The sequence below is a fragment of the Triturus cristatus genome, chromosome 5_1, assembly GCF_964204655.1.
Source record: "Triturus cristatus chromosome 5_1, aTriCri1.1, whole genome shotgun sequence".
NCBI classification, from domain to species: domain Eukaryota; kingdom Metazoa; phylum Chordata; class Amphibia; order Caudata; family Salamandridae; genus Triturus; species Triturus cristatus.
Genome location: NC_140587.1, coordinates 9,262,742 through 9,289,518, shown reverse-complemented (window position 1 = coordinate 9,289,518; position 26,777 = coordinate 9,262,742). Strand labels below are relative to the sequence as shown.

At 48.1% G+C, this 26,777-nt stretch overlaps 1 protein-coding gene across 2 annotated transcripts in view; it reads left to right on the top strand.

Moving 5' to 3' along the window:
* The window catches only part of LOC146829944 (nicotinamide N-methyltransferase-like), a 154,363-nt gene that overhangs the window by 47,320 nt on the left and 80,266 nt on the right, over window positions 1-26,777 (top strand). The window contains exons 2-3 of one of the 2 annotated variants that reach the window (XM_085604207.1): window positions 4,742-4,870; window positions 17,231-17,438. In XM_085604207.1, the coding sequence (XP_085460333.1) occupies window positions 4,742-4,870; window positions 17,231-17,438 (337 nt within the window). The remainder of the gene's footprint in view (window positions 1-4,741; window positions 4,871-17,230; window positions 17,439-26,777) is intronic. The other variant, XM_085604208.1, reaches the window with a different exon arrangement.

The following is a 26,777-nucleotide window of genomic DNA, read 5'->3' as shown; positions in this document are numbered from 1 at the left end:
TTTCTACTCCGGATGGGCATTACCACTTTCGGGTGATGCCCTTCGGAATGAAGAACGCCCCGGCCACCTTCCAAAGACTGGTGAACAAGGTTTTGGCCGGGCTTGAGGCCTTCAGCGCGGCCTACTTAGACGACATTGCCGTGTACAGCAACCACTGGGCCGAGCACCTCCTCCACCTGGAGGCCGTCCTGGCCGCCCTCCAGCGGGCCGGGCTCACAATCAAGGCCAGCAAATGCCAAATCGGCCACGGATCCGTGACCTACCTGGGCCATCAAGTGGGGAGCGGGCAGGTGGCCCCCCTCCCAGCAAAGATAGATGCCATCCAGACCTGGGAACCCCCCACTACCCAGACCGCTGTCCGGGCCTTCCTGGGCCTCACCGGATACTACCGGCGGTTTATCCGGGACTATGGGAGCATTGTTGGCCCCCTCACAGAGTTAACGTCCAAGAAACAGCCCAAGAAGGTACACTGGACGCCCCGCTGCCAAACAGCCTTCGACACCCTCAAAACGGCCATGTGTACTGCTCCGGTGCTGCAAGCCCCGGACTACCAGAAGGAGTTCGTGGTACAGACGGACGCCTCCGAGTATGGGATCGGGGCCGTCCTCTCCCAAACTGACGAAAGGGGGCTCGACAGACCAGTGGCCTTCATCAGCCGGCGACTACTGCCCCGGGAGCAACGCTGGAGCACTATTGAGCGCGAGGCCTTCGCTGTGGTGTGGGCCCTCAAGAAGCTCCGGCCCTACTTCTTTGGCGCCCACTTCCGGGTCCAAACCGACCACAGGCCCTTGCAATGGTTAATGCGAATGCGGGGCGAGAACCCCAAGCTGCTGCGATGGTCCATCTCGCTACAAGGGATGGACTTTGACGTTGAACACCGGCCCGGCAATGACCACGCCAACGCCGACGGCCTGTCCCGCTTCTTCCGCCTTGACGAGGAGAATCCCCAAGGAGATGGGTGACTCTCCATGCCTTCGGCTGGGGGGGACGCCTGTTGGACCTGGCCTCGTGGCGTGGTCCCTAACCCTACGGATTGTGCCCGTTCCCCGTCCCGGCCTTCACGGGCCCCCCGTCTGAACTGCACCAAGGCCCTTCACCCGGAGCGGCACGCGGTCGCATCCTCCTCGTGGCTCCGCCATCTTGTTGGCATCCACGTCACACTCTGCACCAGCCAGCGCGTCCCTGCTCAACCCGGCCTTGACCCCAGCGAAGCCCCGACATCCAGGCACCACGAACTGGCCAGGGGGCGCCGCAGGGACCATTCATCGCCCCCGGCGGAGGGCAGTATCGATGGGACCCCCAACTGCCCTCCCATCCCTAGGTGTGATCGGCCTGCAACTCTCTCGGGCCTGGCGCCACTCCTGCTGGGCGTCTGGCCACCTCCACCCGGCCTCTCCGCCCCCCCTCGGGCGCCTGGGTCCGGACATCAAAGGGCTCCAGTCCTATATCTGGGGTGACCCCGCCACAGATCGACAGTTGTATCCCGGAGTCGAGAGCCCTGCTGATTGAATCGCGGCTGACCCTACGGAGACGAACTCTTGCCGAAGCCATCACGAGCCCTGCGGACTGCGTCGCGGCTCCCTCTTGTGAACCCTTTAAAGCCACCTGGAACATCGGAGCCCTGCTGACGCTGTCGCGGCCCAACCTCGCTGGAACCTTCCTCGGAGCCCTGCTGACGACGTCGCGGCTCGAGCTGAACAGAGACCATCTTGAGAGCCCTGCTGATTGAATCGCGGCTCTCCCCGAACTGTGCGCCAGAGCCCTGCTGACGCCGTCGCGGCTCGACCCCTCCGAGATCGGAGGTCCTCCAGCGTGAGGATAAGAACTGGGCCCCAGGTACCCTCGTACCACATTCCTGCCAAAGACTGTCCCGCTACCCCTACCCTTCCAAAGAGACATTGAGACTTTTTGTGGATCCCTCGATCCCTGCATGTAAATATTGAGAGCGTAACCTTCTATTGATGATAAAGAATTGCTTGTCTTGAGACAACCCCCTTGAGTCCGGTGTGGTGGTATTACTGTGCCAGTACGTAATAGGAGAAGGATCTCTCAGGAGGCTTCTCGGCAGCGCTCGGCTACTTCATACAGCGTGAGGGCCCCCCCCCTTGGTGGTCTCGCCGACTCCTCGGGGTCCGCCTTCCAACACCAAAGAAACAGCCTCAGGAGCTGGGGAAGCTCTTCTTCTGCTCCCGAGGCTGTTGGGGGGTAAAGGGAATCATTCTGATGCCTGCACCAGAGGGATTCCCAGTGCCATGTGATCAGACGGCCGGGGGCCGTCCTACGCACATGAGCATTGGTGCGTCGGACAGCCCCAGGCCGTCCGTCGCACCCAAGGGGTTAAAGATCAATGATATGTGGGAGGGTTGGAATGGGATTTATTGTTTAAAGGTTCTGTGAAAGGCAGGAATTATATTGACATAGAGTATCTTTTAAAATCGCCTTAGATCATGTTTAACATGGCTTTTCTATCTTTGTATACCTTATTAGTAGGGAACAGTGCCTTAAAGGTGTCGGCACTCACATCTACTAAGTACCGGCACTTATACATTTTCTCCTCTGAAGAATGGAAACGTCTCTGTGCAAAGGAGAGACAAATGTGTTGTGTCAGAATAAAGTGCATATCTGCAGCACTTTTAAAGTCAAAGCATTACCTCTGCTGCTGTTGAGCTGATCAGCCATTTAGGCGAGCTCATTTACGTTCACTAAGGGGGCTGGAAGGGGCCTGAGTCCCCTACAAACAGTTTCAGGGCCAAATTGTCCCAGCATAGTGGTTAGTTAATAAGCTGTATTTATGTTTGAACATATAGTCGTTTGATTTTCAGCGATTATATTTGTCAGTAAAGAAGGTGATTGCATGAATGTCAGAGCGCCTTGGAAGGTATATGTTGTTTTCAGTTAATAATTTGTGGTGATAAGTACATTTTTCAGTATAGGAAAATATATAGCATTAGTTTGGGAAACCTGTTTCTTTAAAGTTTAAGCGTCATGGCAAATATGCAGAATGTTGGTGTTCCTCCACCATTTCTCCAAACACCGGGTGATCCCCCTGTGTCTTGGAGAAATTGGTATAGAGCCTTCACGAAATATTTAGGGGCAATTGGTGGAAATAGATATCGACCAGAGTGGAAAAGGTTTTTGCTAGAACACAATCTGGGCTTCGAAGGTCAATCTATATATGAACATCTTCCACCGTATGTCATTCCCCATGACCAAGAAGACTTAAACGAATTTCAATTAGCAGTGAAAAAATTGGAAAAGCAGTTTGATGTTCAACCGAGTCTAATTGTAAATAGACATACGTTTTTTACAAGAGAGCAATTGCAGGATGAATCCATAGATACTTATGTTGCTGTTTTACGCATGTTGGCTGCAGAATGTGAAGTTGAAAATTTTACAGACCAACTCATACGCGATCAAATAGTAGTACGTTGTTTTGACAAAAAAGTACAAGAAAAACTGCTCACAATGCGAAATCCCAATTTGATTGAAACAATTGATATAGTAAAAGGGATTGAGGTCTCAAGAAAAGCTCTTAGAGACCTTACACGTAAAGAAACCAGTGGTGTGTTTGTGGTGAATGAAAGTACTGTTGCAAAGGCACATGTGAATGAAAGCACAGTTTCAAAACAACATATTACTGGGAAAAAATTAACAAAAAAAAGAGAGTATAAAAAAAAAATTCTCTCAAAAGAATGTTTGTTTTAGATGTGGAAATTCGAGGCATGGACTTAACGGGAGACCGTGTCCAGCAAAAAACGTAAAATGTAAAATATGCAACAAAATTGGGCATTTCGGTAAGGTTTGTCAGACACCCAAAGATAGAATTAATTACGTACAAGATGGAGAGGTATATGATAGCTCAGAGGAAGAACAAAATTGCTCTAGAGGTGTCAGAGACATGATTGTGGTCGTACAGGACGATGAGTCTGATTGTGTAGACCCGTATGAAACATTGTGGTAGATGGTAAAGATATCAGACTTCTTATTGATTTGGGTGCTAGAATGACAATGGTAACTGATGAGCTGTTTGATGAAATATGGGGTAAATGCAGGTTGTTTCTTCCAGATAGGAATCCAGTTACATACGATGGAAGAAAAATAGAATTGTCAGGATATTTTGAGTGTGAACTTAAATTCAAGGATCGTAGCATCTTTGGAAAAGTATATGTGGCAAAGAAAGGGTTAAATAATCTTGGGTGGTATCACCAAGGCCTTTTCGGTATGACGCTTAGACCTGGGAGAGATGTTCAAGTTTCATTAGTAACCGATGGAGATGAGAAAAATAGTGAAAACAGTAACAATTGGGCTGGAAAATATCCCACAGTTTTTGGTGACAGGTTAGGTAAAATCAATGGATTCAAACATAGGATTAAGGTCCAGGAGGATGCTACACCTGTGAAACATAAATTGAGAAATGTACCGTTCAGTGTACGTGAAGATTTAGCAAAAATTCTTTAAAAAATGTGCGATGATGGGGTGATAGAACCTATAGAGTCATCATTATGGTTAAGTCCATTGGTTATCGCGAGAAAAAAAAATGGTCAATTGAGAGTGTGTGTTGACTTAAGAAGCCTAAACAAGGGGATTTGGGTTGATTCCCACCCTTTGCCCAGAATTGACGACATTATAAGTACATTCTCAGGTGCTAATTTTTTTTCCAAAATTGACCTAGCATCTGCATATCATCAAATTGTGCTTGATGAATCACCACGACATTTGACTGCTTTTGTTTCTCCAATAGGTCCTTACCAATTCAAAAGAATGCCTTTCGGCCTCGCATCGGCCGCTGCAGTTTTTCAACGTGTGTTGGAGAATGTGCTGAAGGGAATTGATGGGGTAGTGATCTTCCAAGATGACATCCTTAAAGCTGGTGAAAATCAAAATGTTAATGACAAATGGATGTGTGCTGTTTTAGAAAGATAAAAAAGAATTGGTGTTGTGGCTAATCGAGGGAAATGTGAATTTAGTAAGAACACAATAGAGTATTTGGGACATTTAATTTCAAAAAGAGGAGTAGAACCCAGACCCGGTTTGGTTGATGCCATCACCAAAGCACCTACCCCCAAGTCTAAAGAGAATGTAGCTTCATTTTTAGGGCTTTGTGAGTTTTACTCAAAATTTATTAAGAATTTCTCGGCAAAAACTGTTATGCTAAGGGAATTATTGAAAAAGGACAAAAAATTCTCATGGGACGGAAGTTGTCAAGCTGAATTTGATGGGTTGAAAGAAGAAATTGTCTCAGCTGGAGTTCTTGGACCTTTTGAACCGTCACATGAATGTATAATTACTGTTGATGCAGGCAATGATGGTCTGGGTGCCACCATTGCTCAGATGAATGGGAAAAATGAGGTGACAATTGGGTTTGCTTCAAGATCTCTAAGGTCTAACGAGAAAATTTTCTCTGTCATTGAAAAAGAGCTTTTGAGTTGTTGCTGGGCAGTTGAAAGGTTTAAGTGTTTTATTTGGGGAAGGAAAGTTCTGCTTAAGACTGACCACAAACCTTTAGTTAGTATCTTAAGCGGAACAACTATAAGAGATCACACCCCCAGAATAGCTATCTCGTTCACTGTTAAGTTTTACAGATTACAATGAAAACTGTGAGGAAAATGACGAAGAATGTTTAATTGCTAGTATCGATATTTGTCATGACACCACATTTAATTAAAAAGAATCGTTGGATGAATCCTCAAAGGATTTGGAATTGGATAGTGTCAGGGAGTATGTCATGAGTGGGTGGCCTAAAGAAAAACATCTGCCACAAAATTTACAACCATACTTAAAAGTTGCAGATGAGTTGTCGATTGAAGAAATAGGGATGCTTGTATGAGGAGAAAAATTCATTCCACCCGTTTCTTTGAGGGAAAGGATTATCCTTTATGGTCTTGAGGGACATCTGGGACAAACCATAACAAAAAGGAAAATTAGGGATAGCTATTGGTGGCCCGGAATGGACTCTGCCATTGTGGCCACTGTTCGAGGATGTGTTTTATGTTCTTCTAGCAACAAAAGTCTTAAAACAGAGGCGGTTCCCTTACAGCACGTCGAATTACCCAACACAGTTTGGTCCAAGCTTGCCATAGATTTTATAGGTCCTTTTGGCATCCTTCCACGGAAGTTAAGATTTGCATTCGTAATTGTAGATTACTACAGCAAATGGTGGGAGGTGGAGTTCGTAGAAGAACCCAAAACTGTTAGTGTAATCAAGTTTTTGAAAAATCTGTTTTTAAGAGAAGGGTTTCCCAAAGAAATTGTATCGGACAATGGTGTCCAATTTGTATCTAAAGAAATGGAGAGTTTTCTTGGTTGCAATGCCATCAAACACAAGTGTGTCGCTTTATACCATCCACAGGCAAATGGTCTTGTGGAAAAAATGAATCGCACATTAGTTGAGTGTATTCAATGGGCCATACAGAATAAGCTTGATATCTGTAAATCTATTGAGGAAATGCTGTGGTCACAAAGATGTTGTCCTGTTTCAGGTTTTGCACCATTTGAAATGTTAAGAGGACACCCACCTGCTTCTAGACTGTGTCCTGCATGGTTGAGAGAGTGTCAACATAAAAATGATCATATGTTAAAAACGGACCAAATCGTGAGGCCAAAGGTTGAAAATTTTCAGAGAAAAATGAAAGGTCATTTTGACACTACCCATAGAGTCAAACCTGTAGAAGACAAATTGCAGATTGGAGACTGGGTTCGTATCAAGGATCCCAGTCACGTTCCCAAGGGAATGTCAAAATTTAGACCTCCTGTCAGAATTGAGGTTGTGACTAGGAATGCAGTGAGGACTAGCAAGAATGAATGGTGGAATAAGGGAAGAGTGGTGAAAGTGCATAATCACATTGTTTTTCCTAATGATTCTTCTTTTCCATCCAAACCGGTCTTGCACTCCTGTGTTTCTCCTTCATCTTCTTATTCTGATATTGATGTGTTAGAATCAAGGGGTTCTTTTCATCCTGAACCCGTACGTAGGAGTAATAGGCGAAATATTGTCAAACCTTTAAGATATTGCAATTGATGTTCATTCTTATTAAGTTATCTACTGTATGTTTATGATTTGGTGTATTGATGCCATGAAATTTTATTCGCTGTTTATCTGTTTTCATTCATTGTAAACAAGGGAGATAGTGTTGTGATCTTGCATTCATTCCATCATGGTGACATGTCATTGGAATGTGGAATGTACTGTGTGAGCTTGTAGCTCAGAGATTCCAGAGGTGACGGTTACTCTGGACTGCTGCAGCTGTGGCTAATAAACACACATCTTGAAGTATCCCTGCCTGATGTCCTACATTCCTTCATACATCATTACAGTATATTATAAATATTCAATGCACCTCAGGTGACAAATTGAATCCTGGCGAGGCAGATTTGACTTTCATCCTTCCCATGCTGGGAGAGGGAAATCTGCGTGTAGTACCCGTTATTAAAGGCATTCAAGTGCAATATGAAAACCTATATACAGACAAAAATGCAGTTTTGGTTCTCAACAGTAACAGTAAAAACCCTTTATATAATCCATAGCTGTATGCAATGCTTGTTTACAACTCACATATTGGATGAGCATACATCCTCTCACTTTGTAATGCCATGTGAAGTACCTCAGGGATCGGCACTTTCACCTACCCTGTTCAACATATACGTTTCTCCTCTGGCTAAACTAATTCGCTCACATGGCTTTAAGGCCGTTTGCTATGCTGATGACACACAGATTATTATCTCTTTAGCCACAAATCCAGAGACTGTGGCTGAGCGTTTTAAGTTCTGTATGAGCCAGATCATTTGCTGGATGCAAAATAACTGCCTGAAATTGAATACCGGGAAGACGGAGGTAGTTACGTTTGGAGGAGACATGTCTCTTTGGAATTCAAATTGGTGGCCGGAAGCAGCAGGACTCTGCCCCCAGCCAGTAAAGAAGGTAAAAAACCTTGGAATTCTCATTGACGACCAACTCTCCCTTATTGACCAGGTAAATAGTATAACCTCCTCCTGCTTTTACACAATTAAAATCCTTAGAAAAGTCCTTCCGTTTATTCCCATGCCGTTGAGGAAAATGGTTGTAACAGCACTGATCCTGTAAAAAATTGACTACTGTAACTCACTCTACATTGGAGCCAAGAAAAATGTAATCCAAAAGCTCCAGACTCTGCAGAATGTTGCTGCTAGATTGTTACTGGATCTACCTAAATTCAGCCCTATTAGTCAAATTATGCGTGAACAGCTACATTGGCTGCCCATAACCGCGAGGATTCAGTTTAAATCAATGTGCATGATACATAAGAGCCTGCACAGGCTAGGACCGTCACAGATAGGTCAATACTGTAAACGGTATACCCCTTTGAGACGTTTACGCTCTGCGTCAGCCCACCTGCTTGTGGTGCCAAAAGTAAGGACTCTGAAGTGGGGGGGGCAGAAGTTTTCGGCACCTGGCTCCTAAAGTTTGGAATACTATGCCGCTGCATCTTAGAATGCAAAACGATTTATTACAATTTAGAAAGGGACTAAAAACATGGCTTTTCACAGGCATCCCTACAAAATCGTAAGTTTATCCGATCCAGATGTAATGGCAGTAAGCGCTAAGACGCCAAGGCAAACACGCGCTATATAAAAACCAATTTTCATTTCATTTCATTTCATTACATATTCACTTCCATTATACTTCCCCTAAATGTATTTGCTTTTTCCAGATGATTCTGTAATAGTAGGGCCCGATTCACAGAACTAACAAGACAAAATCCTAAACTCATTACTTTTGGTATTCACAGAAGTTAGGATTTTGTCTTAAGTTTGTCTTAAGACAAACTTAAGACAGACTTAAGACAGACTTAAGACAAACTTAAGACAGACTTAAGACAGATGTAAGACAAACTTAAGAATGACTTAAGACAGATTTAAGACAGACTTAAGTTAGGATTTTGTCTTAAGTCTGTCTTAAGTTTGTCTTAAGTTTCTCTTAAGTCTGTCTTAAGTCTGTCTTAAGTTTGTCTTAAGACAAACTTAAGACAAACTTAAGACAAAATCCTAACTTCTGTGAATACCAAAAGTAGTAAGTTTAGGATCTTAAGTTAGTTCTGTGAATCAGCCCCCTATTGTTTATGCAACAATCAGGGAGTGTGAGTTTCTCACAGAACATGTCAGTGGGTGATAAAGGTGGTAATACTAAATGCACATCCAATCCTTGGCTTCACAACAGAGAGCAATGGTCGCTTATGTGCAGGGCTGCTGTATTTATGCCGCACCACCCAAGCATCAGTGCAGCCCCCCACCTTAAAAGAACTCAGCACCACTTCAGCATCACTGAGCACCACCTCACCATCACTGAGCACCACCTCACCATCACTGAGCACCGCCTCACCATCACTGAGCACCACCTCACCATCACTGAGCACCACCTCACCATCACTGAGCACCGCCTCACCATCACTGAGCACCACCTCACCATCACTGAGCACCGCCTCACCATCACTGAGCACCACCTCACCATCACTGAACACCACCTCACCATCACTGAGCACCCCCTCACCATCACTGAGCACCACCTCACCATCACTGAGCACCACCTCACCATCACTGACAACCACCTCACCATCACTGAGCACCACCTCACCATCACTGAGCACCGCCTCACCATCACTGAGAACCGCCTCACCATCACTGAGCACCACCTCACCATCACTGAGCACCGCCTCACCATCACTGAGCACCACCTCACCATCACTGAGCACCGCCTCACCATCACTGAGCACCACCTCCCCATCACTGAGCACCACCTAAACATCACTGAGCACCACCTCACCATCACTGAGAACCACCTCACCATCACTGAGAACCACCTCACCATCACTGAGCACCACCTCACCATCACTGAGCACCCCCTCACCATCACTGAGCACCACCTCACCATCACTGAGCACCACCTCACCATCACTGACAACCACCTCACCATCACTGAGCACCACCTCACCATCACTGAGCACCGCCTCACCATCACTGAGAACCACCTCACCATCACTGAGCACCACCTCACCATCACTGAGCACCGCCTCACCATCACTGAGCACCACCTAAACATCACTGAGCACCACCTCACCATCACTTAGCACCACCTCAATCTATCCTTGGAATATGGCATCTATTCACTCCCCCCTCCTGTCTGTCCCCTGCTCGCATTATATTTCAATAACTATTTCACCAACCCTATCCTTCCATTATTTATGTCCCCCCACCCTATAACAAACAAGCCTATAACAAACAAGCATTGCAACAAGCAGAAAGAAGATGCCACTATTTCAAGGGCAAAAAATATGCAAAACATTGATTATGATAAATAATTTTTCAAAAAGGTCTTCAGTTGTACACAATGTCTTCCAGGTGATATTTAAAGGACAAACATGCTCATAATACTTTTTTATTCTAACTTATAAGCAAGCTGTGCAGCAGCCACATTACTCTACAACATAGCTTACAAAAATTGGTAAAAGCAGTAGGTCTGGCTAAACATTTAAAAGGTCCCAAAGGCAAGACCTATTGGCTATACCAATGTTTCCTCTTTGGTCCTCATCGTTCTTGGTCTTTCTTTGTTCTCTGCTATTTTTCTGTTTGTATCAGTTTCCATCCTTAAAATAAATCATTTCTTGATTTACAGAAAAAGAGAAATATATCCAGTAGACATCTACAATATGGCTAAAATACAATGGTAGAGCGAATAGTGCTCGAATAAGTGAGAACTATTGGCTTTGCCAATGCTTGTTTATATTGCTGAGCCGGTCAATAAGTCTGTCATTTTGGATGGCAATTTGGAAATTCAGACCACTCACCGTGTGAAAACTACAATTGAACTTTTGAATTAGTGAGCTCAACAGCCAGATGCAAATGTGAAATAGATGTGGCAAAAGCACTGATCCTTGTGGCGCCCCAATGTTCAGAGCCCTTGTTCCAGAGAAGAACGTATCCCCCATAAAGGTGCGGCTTTGTCCTTTATTCCACAGTCCAGAAGTCTAAAGAGGAGTAGATCAGGGCTCACCGTGTCGAATCCCACAGACAAACGCAGCAACAGGCAGTGGAACCGATTCTGTCTCCCATTCAGGTGGACCCCTCCTTGAGGGTCACCTAGGGTTCGTGACTCAGTCGTTGGCCGGCTACAAGGCTTTCCATGACCCTTGAACCTGCAGTACGAGGAGTAACTGGCCAATCCCTGGAGAGTTCTCCAGGGTCAAGGATGGGTTGCATGAGTAAGAGTTTTGCTATTCACTGTTCGAGGTCTGTGGTTCCTAAACCATGTGTGAGAGCAATTTCACTCGTCACCCATCAGTCAATGTTTCTGTGTCTGACCTCAGCATCAGCACCAAAAGAAAGACAACAGGTCACTTTCTTTCAGTTTATGAAATTAAACTTTCATGTGAAATCTACAAAGTGTCAAAACATAGAAAAGGCAACTATCTGACAAGAGGGAATCTTTGAAATAAAATAATATTTATATTTCAAGTTAACATTTTTATGGAGCAGAGAATTGTTATTATTCCATGCAATATCAAAATTTGAATGGGAGAAATTAGGTTGTAGGTTGCCCTGGGTGCTAACCCTGCTCAAGCAGCAGCCACAATCCCTGTCAGGGTGATGCACCTCCAGCGGAGAGTGTGGGGGACTATCTGGGGCACAGTCAGAGACTTGGGCAACGTTGGACTTGGCCCTTTTTGCAGGGTCATCCCTAAACGTTTTGCCTTTCTCCTAGCCGTTTCTCTGACATGGTGTTGGTGGTTTTAGGCCTCTGCGCACTTTAGCACTGCTGTCCAGTATAAAGTGCGTGCGCTCTCTGTGTTACATTTGATAAGATTGGTCTACACCTGTTTGGCATATTTAATTTACCTGTCAGTCCCTTGTAAAGAGGTATCTCATATACCCGGGGCTGGTCAATTAAATGCTACTGGTGGGCTTGCAGCGCTGATTGCGTCATCCACCAAAGTAGCCTTTGCAACCTGTCTCAGGCCTCTGCCATTGCAGGGCCTGTGCACGCAGTGTTACTGCCACGGTGACATGGCACCTAAAGTGTGTGCCGAGTCTGTGACCCCCCTTTTTCCTGCATGTCAGTTACCCCTAAGGCAGGCCCTAGCTAGCCCTATGGGCAGGGTGCATTGTAGGTAAAAGATAGGACATGTGCCTTAAGTGTGTGACATGTGCTGGTAGTGACAAACCGGCATTTTAGTTTCTCACTACTGTGGAGCTGCCCTCCCATATGAATACATTGGGGATTCCCTGATAAGTGTTTCAGTGGTATTTCCTGATATGAGAGGTGCAGCGTGGTCAAGTTTAGTATATTTGGAATTGTCATAATAAATGCCGCGCAATGGTGTGCGCAGATTTATTATAACTATTTTAGAAATGCCATGTCATTTCTGCGTGCTATGTGTCCGCCTTCCTGAAGTGAATTGCATGTCTGGCTTTTGAGTGACAGGGGCGGGGAGGTGTGTGTGGCTCCAGGAGGGGCAGGGTGAGTCAGCACTAGGCTGAATGGGACTTCTGCATTGGGAGTAGTGGGACAAGTAATCCCCTGACCCTGAATAGATCTGTGCCTAGCCTGAACAATGCTGGCTCCGCCCCCTGTGGTCTGTCTAATCACTGAGCCCCCACCTGACAAAGGGGAAGAGGAGCCTGGTACACAGAGTGCTCCAATTCCCCCCTGAACCAGTTGAATCTGGTTCCCCCAAGCCCTGTGCTGCAGACAAAGAGAATCTGGGTATAAGTATAGGGGCTGTGACCCGATCAAGGTGTGCTGTTCCTGAACCTGCTGGGGCGTGCTGCTGCTGGGGCCCAGGAGGAACTGCCATGAGGGATTGCTTCCCTGGGCCTAGACTTGCCCCCTTAATCTCTAAGGACTTTTTGGTGCTTCTTGCGCCCTGTGAGCGCTTTCTTTTAATTTTCCCAGAAGCGGAAAGCCTGGGCTTCGCAGCACGGAGCTGCAGCCCCTTTCAGAGGGAATCCCGGCGTGAGGGATTCCCCTGTGATGCCTCGTGGAATGGGTGCCCATCCACATTCTTTTCATACCGAGTGGGAGCCCATCCCGCATTTATGCTTACTTGGAGCAGCGGGTGTCCACCCCGCATTTGCCCTTATTTTCGCGGGTGCCCACTCCACATCTGTGCTATTTTGAATATGCGGCTGCCCACCCCGCTTTGTGGCCTGAGTGGTAGCGGGAGCCCACCCCGCATTTTGTGAGATCACCGCTGCGGCCCGAGCCTCCGAGAGGAGAGCGCGGAAGAACGGAAGTCAGGCACTTGCGCCTGACTGTGGGCGGGGCCTGCGTGCATGGTGGAGCCAGAGCCTTGAGGGCTCCTTTTCCGAACCTTCCGCCGAGGAGATCAGGGGAAGTGATGCCCCCGGTGCCAGAGAAAATAGATGAAGGCAGGCGGCGCCCACCCCACCTGCGTGGAGACTACTGAGTGTGGCCGGATTCCATACGGGGCTCTCATGAGCAGAGAGAGCCCCGCGTGTTGCTGCACTGACGGATCCAGCCTGGAGAAGTCCTGCCTAGAGCCCGGTGAGTGGGGTTCATGGGGGTGCTGTGTAGGTGCCAGATAAAGGCACAGAGAGGAGCCCGGTGAACGGGGCTCCAGGGGCGCTGCCAGGGCATCTTGGTTTTCCACACAGCTGCACCGCCATTGCAAGCAGCTGCAACATTTTGCCATATTTGTGTCCAGGGCCCTAGTGGGGGTCCAGAGGGCACCGAGGTGCCCGTGCCTGCTCTTTGTTTGTTCACAGCTGCGCCGCACCAGCGTGGGCCGCTGCAACGTTTGGCAGCATTTTATGATAGGAGTCCCAGTGGGGATGGAGAGGCACAGTGGTGCCAGGCCAGTGCGGGCAGCTGCAATGTTTTGCGCACACTTGTTTTAGAGAGTCACAGTGGGGACCCACCCAGAGGGCACAGTGAATGCCCATGCCTAGTCCTCATCACAGCTGCACAGCAATTAGTGGCAGCTGCAACGTTTAGGCATGCGCAACCGCACACTTTTGATGTTGCTGCATTGGCAGTCCAAGCCCTGACATTATGGACATAGGGCATTTGAGCCCTCTGAGAAGGCCAGTTGGCCAGGGGGACAGTGTTAGTTTGATAGGGCACCAGGCCCTAGTGTGATTTATGTGGTGCGCAGGAAACATTATTTATGCACCCTGATTTATGCCTCTAATGTGGTTTATGATTATGAGGTTTTGCATACTTTGGTTTCAGTTTATGAGGTTATACTCTTCTGTGATTTATGCCTCTAATGTGATTTATGATTAGGAGGTTATGGTCGAATGTGGTTAGGCTTATGAGGTTCGCGCATAATATATTTTACGCCCAATGTGATGTTGATTGCATACTATGATTTATGGTGCGGGATATAATGCTGAGTAGAGTGTTTTGCCAGTAGTCACTGGTTGTGTTCTATATTTACTATTTTCACTTTGTGATGGTTCTTGACAGTGTCCCAATTGGCCCTGTCATGTGTATATAATCCCCTGTAAATATTGCCTAGTGCCAGTTGGCACAGTGTATATTGTGTGATTACTATTCTTATGTGTTCATGACAATATAAAGGTTATTTTTATATATAACTTTGTGTGAAGTTCCTTTTGTGGTGTGCCTAGTGTTTCACAGCTGTGTGTGTGTGGTGCAAACGCTTTACACATTGCCTCTGGGATAAGCCTGACTGCTCGTGCCAAGCTACCAAGGGGGTGAGCAGGGCTTGTCTTCAGCGTGTAACTCCCTTGCCCTGACTAGAGTGGTGGTTTCTGCCTGGCTTAGGCCGAAGCCCTAGCCAACCAGAGATCCCATTTCTAACATTGGTGATCAGCAGTGAGGAAAGGACTTGCGTTTGCGCAGTACCACAGCCACAACTGATTGCACTACAAACTCTGCATTTATATGATCACATGTTTGGGGGTTATTGTTTTGATTTTGTTTAAAGCATCATTTGGGGGTCCTGCCAAGGACAGAAACCAGAGAATCTGGAGGAGTTTTGTACTGCCCTTGTGCAGACTGTTATTTCTGGGGTGGCCCTGCCGCGCAAGCTGGAGGAGGTAACTGCCCCTGTGCTGTCTGCTACTTCTAGGGCTGACCTACAGTGGTGACTTAATTGGCATGGAGAAACTAGCTCGGGGGGTAGTTTATCCCCTAAGTGCAGATGATTCCCTTTGAAGTGCTTGAAGTTTGCTAACTCCCCTGCACAAGCTCCAAGCTGGGAGCATGAACAATGCAGGCGTAACAAGTCCTTTGTATGAAGGCAGAGCACAGCCTATTCAGTTGCAAGTGGTGTTGGGCCCATCTCTGAATCCCCCCATCCTGACAGTTGATAGTCCATCCAGGCACATCTAATCCATCTATTGTGTGGCTGTCTGGGACAAATTCCAACTGACAACTACACTCAGTCATGTGACCTAGGACAGACAGCAGACACCAAATAGCAGGAGCAGGAAAATACCAACTTTCTAAAAGTGATACTCCGGGCACAAACTTGCGCACCTGTCTGTCGCACTGCTATGTGGGAAACGACCCTCATATTAAACCGCTCATTATAGAATCATCCATTTCTACCATTTAGTACCAGTGATTATAGGATGCCTTGTTCCATCACTCTTCAAAACTTTATTGAATCACTGCGGAGACAGCGAGGTTCCATCCTTTTTCTTTCTTTAATTTTTTCATATGTCTACTGAGTGCCCATAGGCATTTCACAGTGACACATTAAAATAAAGGTCAAGGTAAAACGTACAGCAAAGAAGACTCATTACTTATGCCCAAAGCACTTCGAGCCCATTGGCTCTTTGTCGGGGGTCTCTGCAACAAAATAAAATTAAAAACTCAGCTGACCATTCACTGCTGACCTTCACAATACAAAACAAACATGACACTCCCAATGTCCCCACTCTCGCTATACCACAACTCCTGTACCTAACTCATTAAAAATCAAACCAAACGGGTCCCTGCCCCTCCCGCGACTCAACCCCCTTCACCCTTTCATAACTGCAGAACTCACTACTGAAATAAAAATGTGAAGAACTAGTGTGCGACTCTCAAACTAATAATGTTAATGGATCCCATGATTTTACTCTGATTTCACCCTCTCTTAAACCAACTACCCCATGTCCCTTGTTTTCAAAATTATCATAAATACCTAGTAAAAGTCGCCGCAAGCAACCTGACCGCCTTGTGCTCATCTCTCCTTCCTGATAACAGTGTTTATTCTCACTAGCGGTCTGACCGATAATTTAAAGCAAAACCTCCCCTGCATGTGCCCAATCAAATGCAGTTCCCCTCGACCCGACCCCGTGACTTATGACCCCTAAGGTTATACTAAATGATTCAAAAACCCTAACATAATGCATTCCCCAGTGTCGTGGCTAAAGCGAAATGAATGTGAATTAACCATAATCCCACCCTTAAGCTATCACAAAACAACATCACATTCTCAATAAACTATAAATTAATGGTGTTATATTAATAATCAAATGCATGAAAAAAGTCACTTGCTCTAACAAACACAATCCTTGTGAAGAAAAGCAATGAATCAATCATAATTCAACAGTCCAGTGATGGGAGGGTGCAGTATTCTGGAAGGGGGTACAGAGGGAGTAATTCCTTTCAGAGAATATTATCCATACAGGCACACAAGCAGATGTGTATCAAATGTCAACGCTCAAGAAAGATTACAACTTTAAACAAGCATTGGCATAGCCAATAGGTCTCGCCTTTGGGACCTTATAAGTGTTTAGCCATGCAACAGTTGCATAACTAAATACTTATAAGGTCCCAAAAGCGAGACCTATTGGCTATGCCAAGTGGCCGTGCAGCCGTGAAAGTGAAAGTAATCGCGTCAAGTGCGGCGCGCGTGCTCGCGCACATGCACAGAAGCCCTAGGCTGGCCTGGTAGCACTTTTTGGAGCCCTCTCAAAAAGTCTCGCCAGACCAGCGCATGCGCTGGGTCAGGCGAGACCTAAAAATGAACATGTGAAATGATGTTGTATTTACCCAGGCCTAATGTGACCGCTTAACACTTATAAACAACCATCTTCTTCTGCTCTTCTGTGAAGGTGTAATATGCCCAGTCCTGAAGGAGACTAGGCAGCCACACCGTATGTGTAAATGCTAACGATAAGAGCGCTGCAGATGCATGAAGATTCCAGTTTGATGATTTTAAAGACATTGGGCTCATATTATAAACTGAAATTCACTCACGTGTACTATTTCTCTGAACAGGTGCTGTGAAGGGAGGGACTCTCCTTGAAATGTCCCTGGCCCCGTTGGCGCATTGCGCTGTCACCGTCAGTGACCATTTCACTGATACCTACTTCGCCTGTCCCAATGCTAAGGCCATGGAGGAGGTTGAGAAGTGGGTGAAGAACGAACCAGGTTGTTTCGACATTACTGACTTAATAAAGACGACTATTGAGCTCGTGGGCAGTGGGTAAGAATCCAACTGTGTATTAACTTTATACAACTTTGCCTTCCTATTAAGATTCGCATGGAGTCTCAAGAAAACCCTCATAAAGATACTCTTAGGTCCTGATCCGCAGTTTATCATCATCATGCCAGGGTATGGCGCTGTTTATCGCAGTCTGTGAATAATGACTCCTCCAGGTCCTTTGATATTAAGTGCCATATTAGGAAGGACTTGCGATAATCATCACAAAGCGCGCTTAGTGCTGTATTTTTTATCACCGGCTATCGCTGGTTTAGATCGCAGAGATACCGCGTTATTATCAACGTTCATCTCCAAGGCCAACGATAGCGGCGATTCTCCATCAATAACGTGGGAATCCCAGCGATTAATTCCCATCGCTAAGGAAAAGGTCGCTAATAGGCAGGTGAGGATTCAGCCGTAGAATCCACCTCCCATAGAAAACAATGGCTAAGTCAAGATTTTAGCAGGTTTTAAAATCCAGCGATAATCGCGGTTAGCGTGAGTTTAGTTATCGCTTTGCGGGCATTGCTAATGGGAAGAAGTTGTGTTAGCGACTTCTTCCTAATACTTTTAGTGAGGTACGTCCACTTTGCATGTCATTAGTGATAAATATCGCTGACATGCAAAGCGGTAAAAAATCGGCCGCTATCGCCATTAAGTTGTTAGCGACAGCTTGATAATAGGGCCATAAAAAAATCACCGTTTTATCGGCAAAAAAGTGCCGCTAAAGCGGCGATACTGCCCTTGCTAGTATGGCCCTGAATGTGATAAATAACACCTTGGAGAACAATAAGCAGAGTTTGGTACTTACTGCACCAACATCAGCCTGGAACGGTATATCATGTATGCTTTCCCTCTGTTAAGTTTCAGCATTTAACTCCTGCCGGAATTTACCAAAGGGTCAGCTATTTACCAAACGCAGGGATTACTGGATTTGTTAAATAAAATCCAACTCATAATTCCAATCCCTCTGCAAACACCAACCCGCTCCAAACCAAGGCCATAGACTGAATAAGAAGTGACCAGCACATGTTCCTTATATGAGAGCTTCCACAAGACTGAGATATTCAAAATCGACCCTTGACCTTGATGGTAGGTCGCTCCCCCACCACACAGCTGCGCCTGTGTGTCCTGACCCTGCCCCAGCTGCCGCTGCTGTAGAAGTTGAGGCCCTCCTCCACCCGCAGGCTACCACCTGCGCCTCATCCCTGGTGGCCAGTGGTAGGCCTTAGGTTTGTATCACTGTCGCTGTCTGTCTTTCCCTGTACTGCCCATGCTGTCTTCTGGTGTCCGTGACCGCTGTTGCTTGTCTCCGCCCTGTGCCTGCATTCTTATCTGTGCCAGTTTTTCTTGCCTTCTGTTCCCCCTCAATGCCCCTGATTTGTGCCCGTTTTTCTTGCCTTCTGTTCCCCTCATTGCCCCTTCATTCTGTGCCCTCTTTTGCCTTCTGTTCCCCCTCGCTGCCCCTGATTTGTGCCCGTTTTTCTTGCCTTCTGTTCCCCTCGTTGCCCCTTCATTCTATGCCCTCTTTTGCCTTCTGTTCCCCTCGCTGCCCCTGATTTGTGCCCGTTTTTCTTGCCTTCCGTTCCCCTCGTTGTCCTTTCATTCTGTGCCCTCTTTTGCCTTCTGTTCCACCTCACTGACCCTGATTTGTGCCCGTTTTTCTTGCCTTCTGTACCCCTCAGTGCCCCTTCATTCTGTGCCTTCTTTTGCCTTCTGTTCCCCCTTGCGCCCCTGATTTGTGCCCGTTTTTCTTGCCTTCTGTTCCCCTCATTGCCCCTTCATTCTGTGTCCTCTTTTGCCTTCTGTTTCCCCTCACTGCCCCTGATTTGTGCCCATTCTCTTGCCTTCTGGTCCCCCTCGCTGCCCCTGATTTGTGCCTGTTTTCTTGCCTTCTGCTCCCCTCGTTGCCCGAAACGCACACACGGTTCCTTCACCTGCCGGAACTGCAGCTACACCAGCCTCAGAGCCGCCGAACAACCCTCCAAGAAAGACCTCAACCACCTCTGATGCATCCTACTGAAAATCCGCTCTGCACGCAAACATGCCGTCGAGCTCTGGGACCTGCTCGCAACATCATTCCCGGATGTCGCCTTCCTGACAGAGACTTGGATGAACGATTCCTCCGCACCCGACATCGCCATAGCGATCCCTGACGGCTACAAGATCACCCGCAGAGACCGCACCAACGGAGTCGGAGGAGGAATCGCCATCGTCCACAAGAACAGCATCAGGGTCTCGACCAGCACCGACGACAATCTCAGCACCGCCGAACACATGCATTTCCAGATCCACACAGACCCCAACTCCACCCTCAGAGGCACCCTCGTCTACAGACCCTGACCCCAGTTCAGCGACTCCATCGCCGACTTCATCAGCACGCACGCCCTGACCTCCACCGACTACATCCTCCTCGGAGACCTGAACTTTCACCTTGAGAACAACAACGACAGCAACTCGACAACCCTGATTGATAACCTCATTAACCTCAGACTGAGGCAACTCGTCACAACGCCTACCAACTCCGCCGGCCACACGCTTGACCCCATCTTCTCCGCAAGCCCCCACGTCTCCTTCAGCCACACCACTGCACTCCTCTGGACCGACCACCGCTGCATCCACTTCTCCTTCCAGAAACCCATCACACACCACCGCACCCAACAGATCCCTCACCGCTGCTGGAGAAAAATCCCCGAAGACCAACTACATGCAAACCTCGCTCTCAGTCCACCCACCAAACCCTCCAACACCGACGACGCTGCCCACAGCCTCAGGTGCTGGATTGGCGACTGCGCCAACACCCTCGCCCCGCTGAAGAAACCCCCCCACAGAGACACCAGCAAGAGGGCCAGCTGGTTCACTCCTAGCCTTAAAGCGAGCCTGCTGGAAACTAGAGAAGAAATTACACAGCGAACAGACTCCGGATAGCCAGGCAGCCCACAAGGACGCCACCCGCAACCACGATCACCTCATCAGGACTGCCAAGAGGACCTCCTTCAAAGACCACCTCGACAACAACGCACACAATAGCAATGAGCTCTTCAACATCATGAAGAAACTCTCCAACCCCAGCTCCAACACCAATGACTTCCCGCCGTTGCAAGCCCTGTGCGACTCCCTCACCACTTTCTTCCACCGCAAGATAGCAGACATCCATGACAGATTCAACAGACAGCAACTCAACAGACTCTCCGCACACCATCGACTACGACCCCCTGCTATCCTGGACCAGCGTGAGCATCGATGACACCATCAAGACTATGAGCGCAATCCACTCCGGCTCCCCGTCAGACCCATTTCCGCACCAGATCTTCAACAAAGCCAGCATCTCCATTGCACCCCACCTGTACAAAGTCATCAATCTCTCCCTCGAGACCGTGACCTTCCCAGAGAGCTGGAAACACGGCAAGATCAACGCCCTATTAAAAAAACTCAAGGCAGACCCTAGAGACCTCAAGAACTTCCGGCCCATCTCTCTGCTTCCCTTCCCGGCCAAGGTCATTAAGAAGATCGTCAACCGACAGCTAACCCAATACCTTGAAGAAAGCAGAATCCTGGACCCTTCCCAGTCAGTTCCACGGCAACCACAGCACTGAGACCGCCCGAATCGCTGCCACCGACGACATCAGGACCCTGCTGGACAATGGTGAGACTGCAGCCCTCATCCTCCTGGACCTCTCCGTCTGCCACCGCACACTACGTGCACGTTTTCACGCCATAGGGATCCGAGACAAAGCCCTGGAATGAACCACCTCCTTTCTCTCCGGCAGAACCCAGAGCGTCCGCCTCCCCCATTCCAATCAATCAATCAATCAATACATTTATAGAGCACGCTACTCACCCGTGAGGGTTTCAAGGCGCTGAAGGAAGGGGGGGTGCTGCTACTGCTCGAATAGCCAGGTCTTGAGGTGTTTCCTGAAGGTGAGATGGTCCTGGGTCAGTCGTAGGTGTGCGGGGAGGGAGTTCCATGTCTTGACTGCCAGGTAGGAGAACGATATTCCTCCGGTGGTGGTTCTGCGAATCCGTGGGACGGCGGCGAGGGCGAGGCTGGCGGAGCGGAGCTGGCGGGTGGGAGTGTAGAATGAGAGGCGGTTGTTGAGGTATTCGGGGCCCATATCGTGGAGCGCTTTGTGTGCGTGGGTGAGGAGCCTGAACGTGATCCTCTTGCTGACGGGGAGCCAGTGCAGGTTTCTCAGGTGGGCGGATATGTGGCTGTGGCGAGGGATGTCGAGGATGAGTCGTGCGGAGGCGTTCTGTATGCGTTGAAGTCATTACTGAAGTTTGGCTGTGGTTCCTGCATATAGGGCGTTCCCGTAGTCCAGTCGGCTGGTGACGAGGGCCTGGGTGACCGTCTTTCTGGTTTCGGTGGGAATCCACCGGAAGGTTTTTTGTAGCATGCGCAGGGTGTTGAAGCATGAGGACGAGTCAGCGTTGACTTGCTTGGCCATCGTGAGGGAGGAGTCCAGGATGAAACCCAGGTTGCGTGCGTGGTCCGTGGTTGTCGGTGCGGTGCCCAGCGCTGTGGGCCACCAGGAGTCGTTCCAGGTGGATGGGGATTGTCCGAGGATGAGGACCTCCATCTTGTCTGAGTTCAGCTTCAGATGACTGAGCTTCATCCATTCTGCGACGTCTTTCATTCCTTCCTGGAGGTTGGTTTTGGCGGTGGCTGGGTCTTTGGCGAGGGAGAGTATCAGCTGGGTGTCGTCGGCGTAGGAGATGATGTTGATGCTGTGTTTGCATGCGATGGCGGCGAGGGGGCTCATGTAGATATTGAAGAGGGTTGGGCTGAGCGAGGAGCCTTGGGGTACGCCGCAGATGATCTCGGTGGCCGCGGAGCGGAAGGGCGGGAGGCGGACTCTCTGGGTTCTGCCGGAGAGGAACGAAGTGATCCAGTCCAGGGCTTTTCCTTGGATCCCAGTGTTGTAGAGGCAGGTTATTAGGGTGCGGTGGCAGAAGGCTGCCGAGAGGTCCAGGAGGATGAGGGCGGTTGTTTCTCCGTTGTCCATCAGGGTCCTGATGTCGTCGGTGGCTGCTATGAGGGCGGTCTCGGTGCTCTGGTTGCCTCGAAATCCGGACTGGGATGGGTCGAGCGAGTTGTTTGTCTCGAGAAATGCAGTCAGCTGTTTATTGACGGTCTTCTCGATGACTTTGGCCAGGAAGGGAAGAAGAGAGATGGGGCGGAAGTTCTTGAGGTCTTTGGGGTCCGCTGTGGGTTTCTTCAGAAGGGCGTTGATCTCTGCATGCTTCCAGCTCTCAGGGAAGGTGGCTGACGTGAAGGAGTTGTTTATGACGTTCCGGAGGTGGGGTGCGATGATGATGTCGGCTTTGTTGAAGATATGATGGGGGCATGGGTCAGAGGGGGAGCCAGAGTGGATGGTGTTCATGACGTGGGTGGTGTCTTCAGTGCTGATGGGGGTCCAGGCACTTAGGGTGGGGGTCGTTGGTTCGGTGTCTGGAGGCGGAGTCTGGGGTCCGAAGCTGTCGTGTATATCTGAGATCTTGCGGTGGAAGAACGTGGCGAGGGAGTTGCAGAGGTCTTGCGACGGTGTGATATCGTTGTTGCTGGCGCTGGGGTTGGATAGCTCTTTGACGATGCTGAAGAGTTCCTTGCTGTTGTGGGTGTTGTTGTCAAGCCGCTCTTTGAACGATGTCCTTTTGGTGGTGCGGATCAGCGGGTGGTGTTCGCGAGTAGCGTTCTTGATGGCTGTCATACTTTCTGTTGTCCGTTTGTGGCTCCAGGTTTTTTCGAGGGTTCGGCCAGATTTCTTTGAGTCTTTGAGGGCGTCTGTGAACCATGTGGTTTTCCTGTTGCCGGTAGTGCCTGGGGGGTTCTTCAGTGGAGCGAGGTCGTCGGCGCAGTTGGTGATCAACTGTGCGAGATTGTGGGCTGCGTCGTTGGTGTTAGGGGTGTCGGCTGGCGGGTTCTGGCTCAGTGATGAGAGGAGCTGGTCTGTGGTGATTTTGCTCCAGCATCTGCGGGAGATCTGTTGCGTGCGGTGGTCCGAGATCATTTGCGGCGTACCCCAGGGATCCACCCTCAGCCCGACACTGTTCAACATTTACATGGGCCCGCTCGCACACGTCGCCCGACAGCATGACCTCAACATAATCTCCTACGCCGACGACACTCAATTGATCCTCCCCCTCACCAAGGACTCCATCATCGCCAAAGCCAACCTCCACGATGGAATGAAGGCCGTTGCCGACTGGATGAAGATCAGCCGACGGAAGCTGAACACGGACAAAATGGAGGTCCGCATCCTTGGCTCCAACCCTTCAGCCTGGGATGACTCCTGGTGGCCGACGGCACTGGGGGCAGCCCAGACACCCGCCGACCACGCATGCAGCCTTGGAATCATCCTCGACTCAACGCTCTCCATGACCAAGCAAGTCAACGCCGTCTCCTCCTCCTGCTTCAACACCCTCTGCATGCTCCGCAAAATCTACAGGTGGATCCCGACAGATACAAGAAGAACAGTCACCTAGGCCCTCGTCAACAGCAGACTCGACAACGGAAACACCCTCTACTTGGAAGCCCCGACCAAGCTCATCAAACGACTGCAACGCATCCAAAACGCCTCGGCACGACTGATCCTCGACGTTCCACGCCATGGCCATATCACCCACACCTGAGAAACCTGCACTGGCTGCCCGTCAACAAGAGGATATCCTTCAAGCTCCTCATCCACGCACACAAGGCACTCCACAAGACCGGTCCAGCCTACCTCAACAGATGACTTTCCTTCTACATCCCCAACTGCCAGCTCCGCTCCACCGACCTCGCGCTCGCCACCGTCCCACACATCCTAAGAACAACCACCGGTGGGAAGATCCTTCTCCCACCTCGCCGTCAAGACCTGGAACACCCTCCTACTGAGCCTACGACAGACCCAAGACATGCTGACCTTCAGGAGGCTACTCAAGACCTGGCTGTTCGATCAGTAGCGCCCCCCTCCCAGCGCCTGTAGTGCGCTCTAAAAATGTTTGATTGATTGAAATCAAAGGTTCACCACACCTCTGTAAGGGCTCCTCCACTCTCTTTTTCATATTTTTTGCTGAGCTTGAGGCTCCGCTTGGAAGATTTGTTGGATTATGTAAAAAATATACATAGGTCGAATCAAGAACTTTATATATAGTAACGATCTACACAGTTTAAAGAAAAGATAATATACAAGGTCAGAACAAGAACAATATATATAGATTAAAAAAAGCATAATAAAAATGCCAAGTAAGAACAATATACAGTGGTGAAAACAAAAACAATAGTCACAGGTTAAATCATGAACCATATATATCAGATAATGTACCATCAATGTAAATTATAAGAATATTGCAAGTAATTGATTAGTTCCATGAACATATAGAGAAATGAGGCTGAAGGCTGAGTTCCTTTATAAGGTCATGTATCGCCAAGAAACTTGCTATATCTGTCTAATGTGTAGCAGAGGGTATTTTATTCCTTCTAATAAATAGTTGCACCAACACCATTCCCAAACACTGCTTAAATCCTTGATAACTTGTTCTTTCATATTCATTGCAGACAAGAAGAATAAAAGCAGAATCTTTACAGTGAAATTAAACATACCAAAGGAACATTAGTATTTTTTGCAAAATTATATTAAAATCCGTAGAACAAATTATGTGGCTCAGCAAATTTACCCTATTTTTTTCTTTCCTCGTTCCTATTCTTCCCTCATTAGGCTCTCATTTCTGAACCAACAATGAGGGAAAAGGGTGACAGCAAAGAAGGAACTGTCATTCACTCTGCCACCGTGCTGGGAGAGAATGCTGTTGCGGAATGCACAAATGGATTGTAGACTCACTGTCCCACCATACACGGATAGAGAATGCTGTCTGTCATTAAAGAGAATGCTGTCTACTTTGGTAATCCATTTTTGGCAGAAAAACATTCATTCACTGTCCGGCCATATATTGGAAGAGAATGCTGCTATCGGAAGTGCCGATAGAATGGATATTCCCTGTTCACCCATACACTTGGAGAGAATGCTGGTGCAGACAGTGGAGATGGAATGGACATTCACTGCTCAGCCATGTAGAATGAGAGAGAATGCTAGTGTAGGCAATGCATGTCTAATGAACATTTGCTGCACAGCCGCATAGAAGAATCATCAGACCAATTGAGCTGTCACGGTCATCGCCCTTAGTGGTTACATGCAAATGCAATGGGGAGTTGAGGGTATGTGTTGACTTCTTTGGTCTCAACAAAGAAACATACCTAGATTCACACCCTGTTTCCAAGAGAACAGAGATGCTGGCAGCATTGGTTAGTGCCACAAGAGCTTGATAGTGTGTGATCTAATTACCAAGAAGGATTTTCCCCCCAATCCTGGCATTGCACTACTATTGTGTTTGCTGTGGGAAATCATTTTTAAAGGATATCTAATTGAGGCAGTCACTGGACAGCTAATGAAAATTGAGCAATTATGTTGCTGTCTTTCAATAATTACAGATAGGTTGGTATGAGGAAATAATTCTCTGCTGTGTAGTGCTTACTGTTTATAAATCTAGCTTGTTGTGCTCAGTACTGACAAGCTTCTTCTCTTCCATAGTGCTGGTACCCATTATGAGTTGGCAGGAGCAGTATCCCCAGGGGAGATAACCAGGTGTTGGAAAACTGGACCCAGTTTAAAGGGGCAGGAACTCACCCAGGCTGCGGTGCCTACCACATGATGCAGGGATATGTATGCCCTTGACCCAGTCCCATGGATTAAGGGGGGCCCACTACGGGCCCCCAAATCCATTTCCACCATTTGCTTTGCTGTGGTTTGTCTGCCTCAAAACAAATGTAGGAAAGGGATATCATAATCGCAATGTTGGGTTATGTTTCTGTTCCGACAGGCGGTCGAAAAAGGACCGTCTGCCAGAACCGTGGAGGACGGTCTTTACAACCACCACGCATGCCCAACGATTCCCCCCATCATAATATGGCAGGGGGAAAACAGCAGTACGATGGCGGAAGGCCCGCCACCGACCAGCTGTCGGTGGTGAGCCTTCCGCCATTGTAATAAGCCCCTAAGTGCCATGTGGCACACACACATGCCCTTAGGGCATGTATGTGCACCATATGTGCACACTTACTTTTTTGAGGTGGCATCACGTTGGCCTTTTGGCCCCCTATCTCCCTTGTAATTGCATTCACAATTTGCAATTAATAATTTTGTAATCACATATAGCCTTTAGGCCCATAGGAATGAATGGGAAGGCATTCCTTAATAGCGAATCGCAAATTGCGATTCGCTCTTAAGGAATATGTAGTAATCGCAATTTTTGGGGCAAATCCTACATACGTTGCATTTTGCGATTCTTAAATAGAGAATCGGT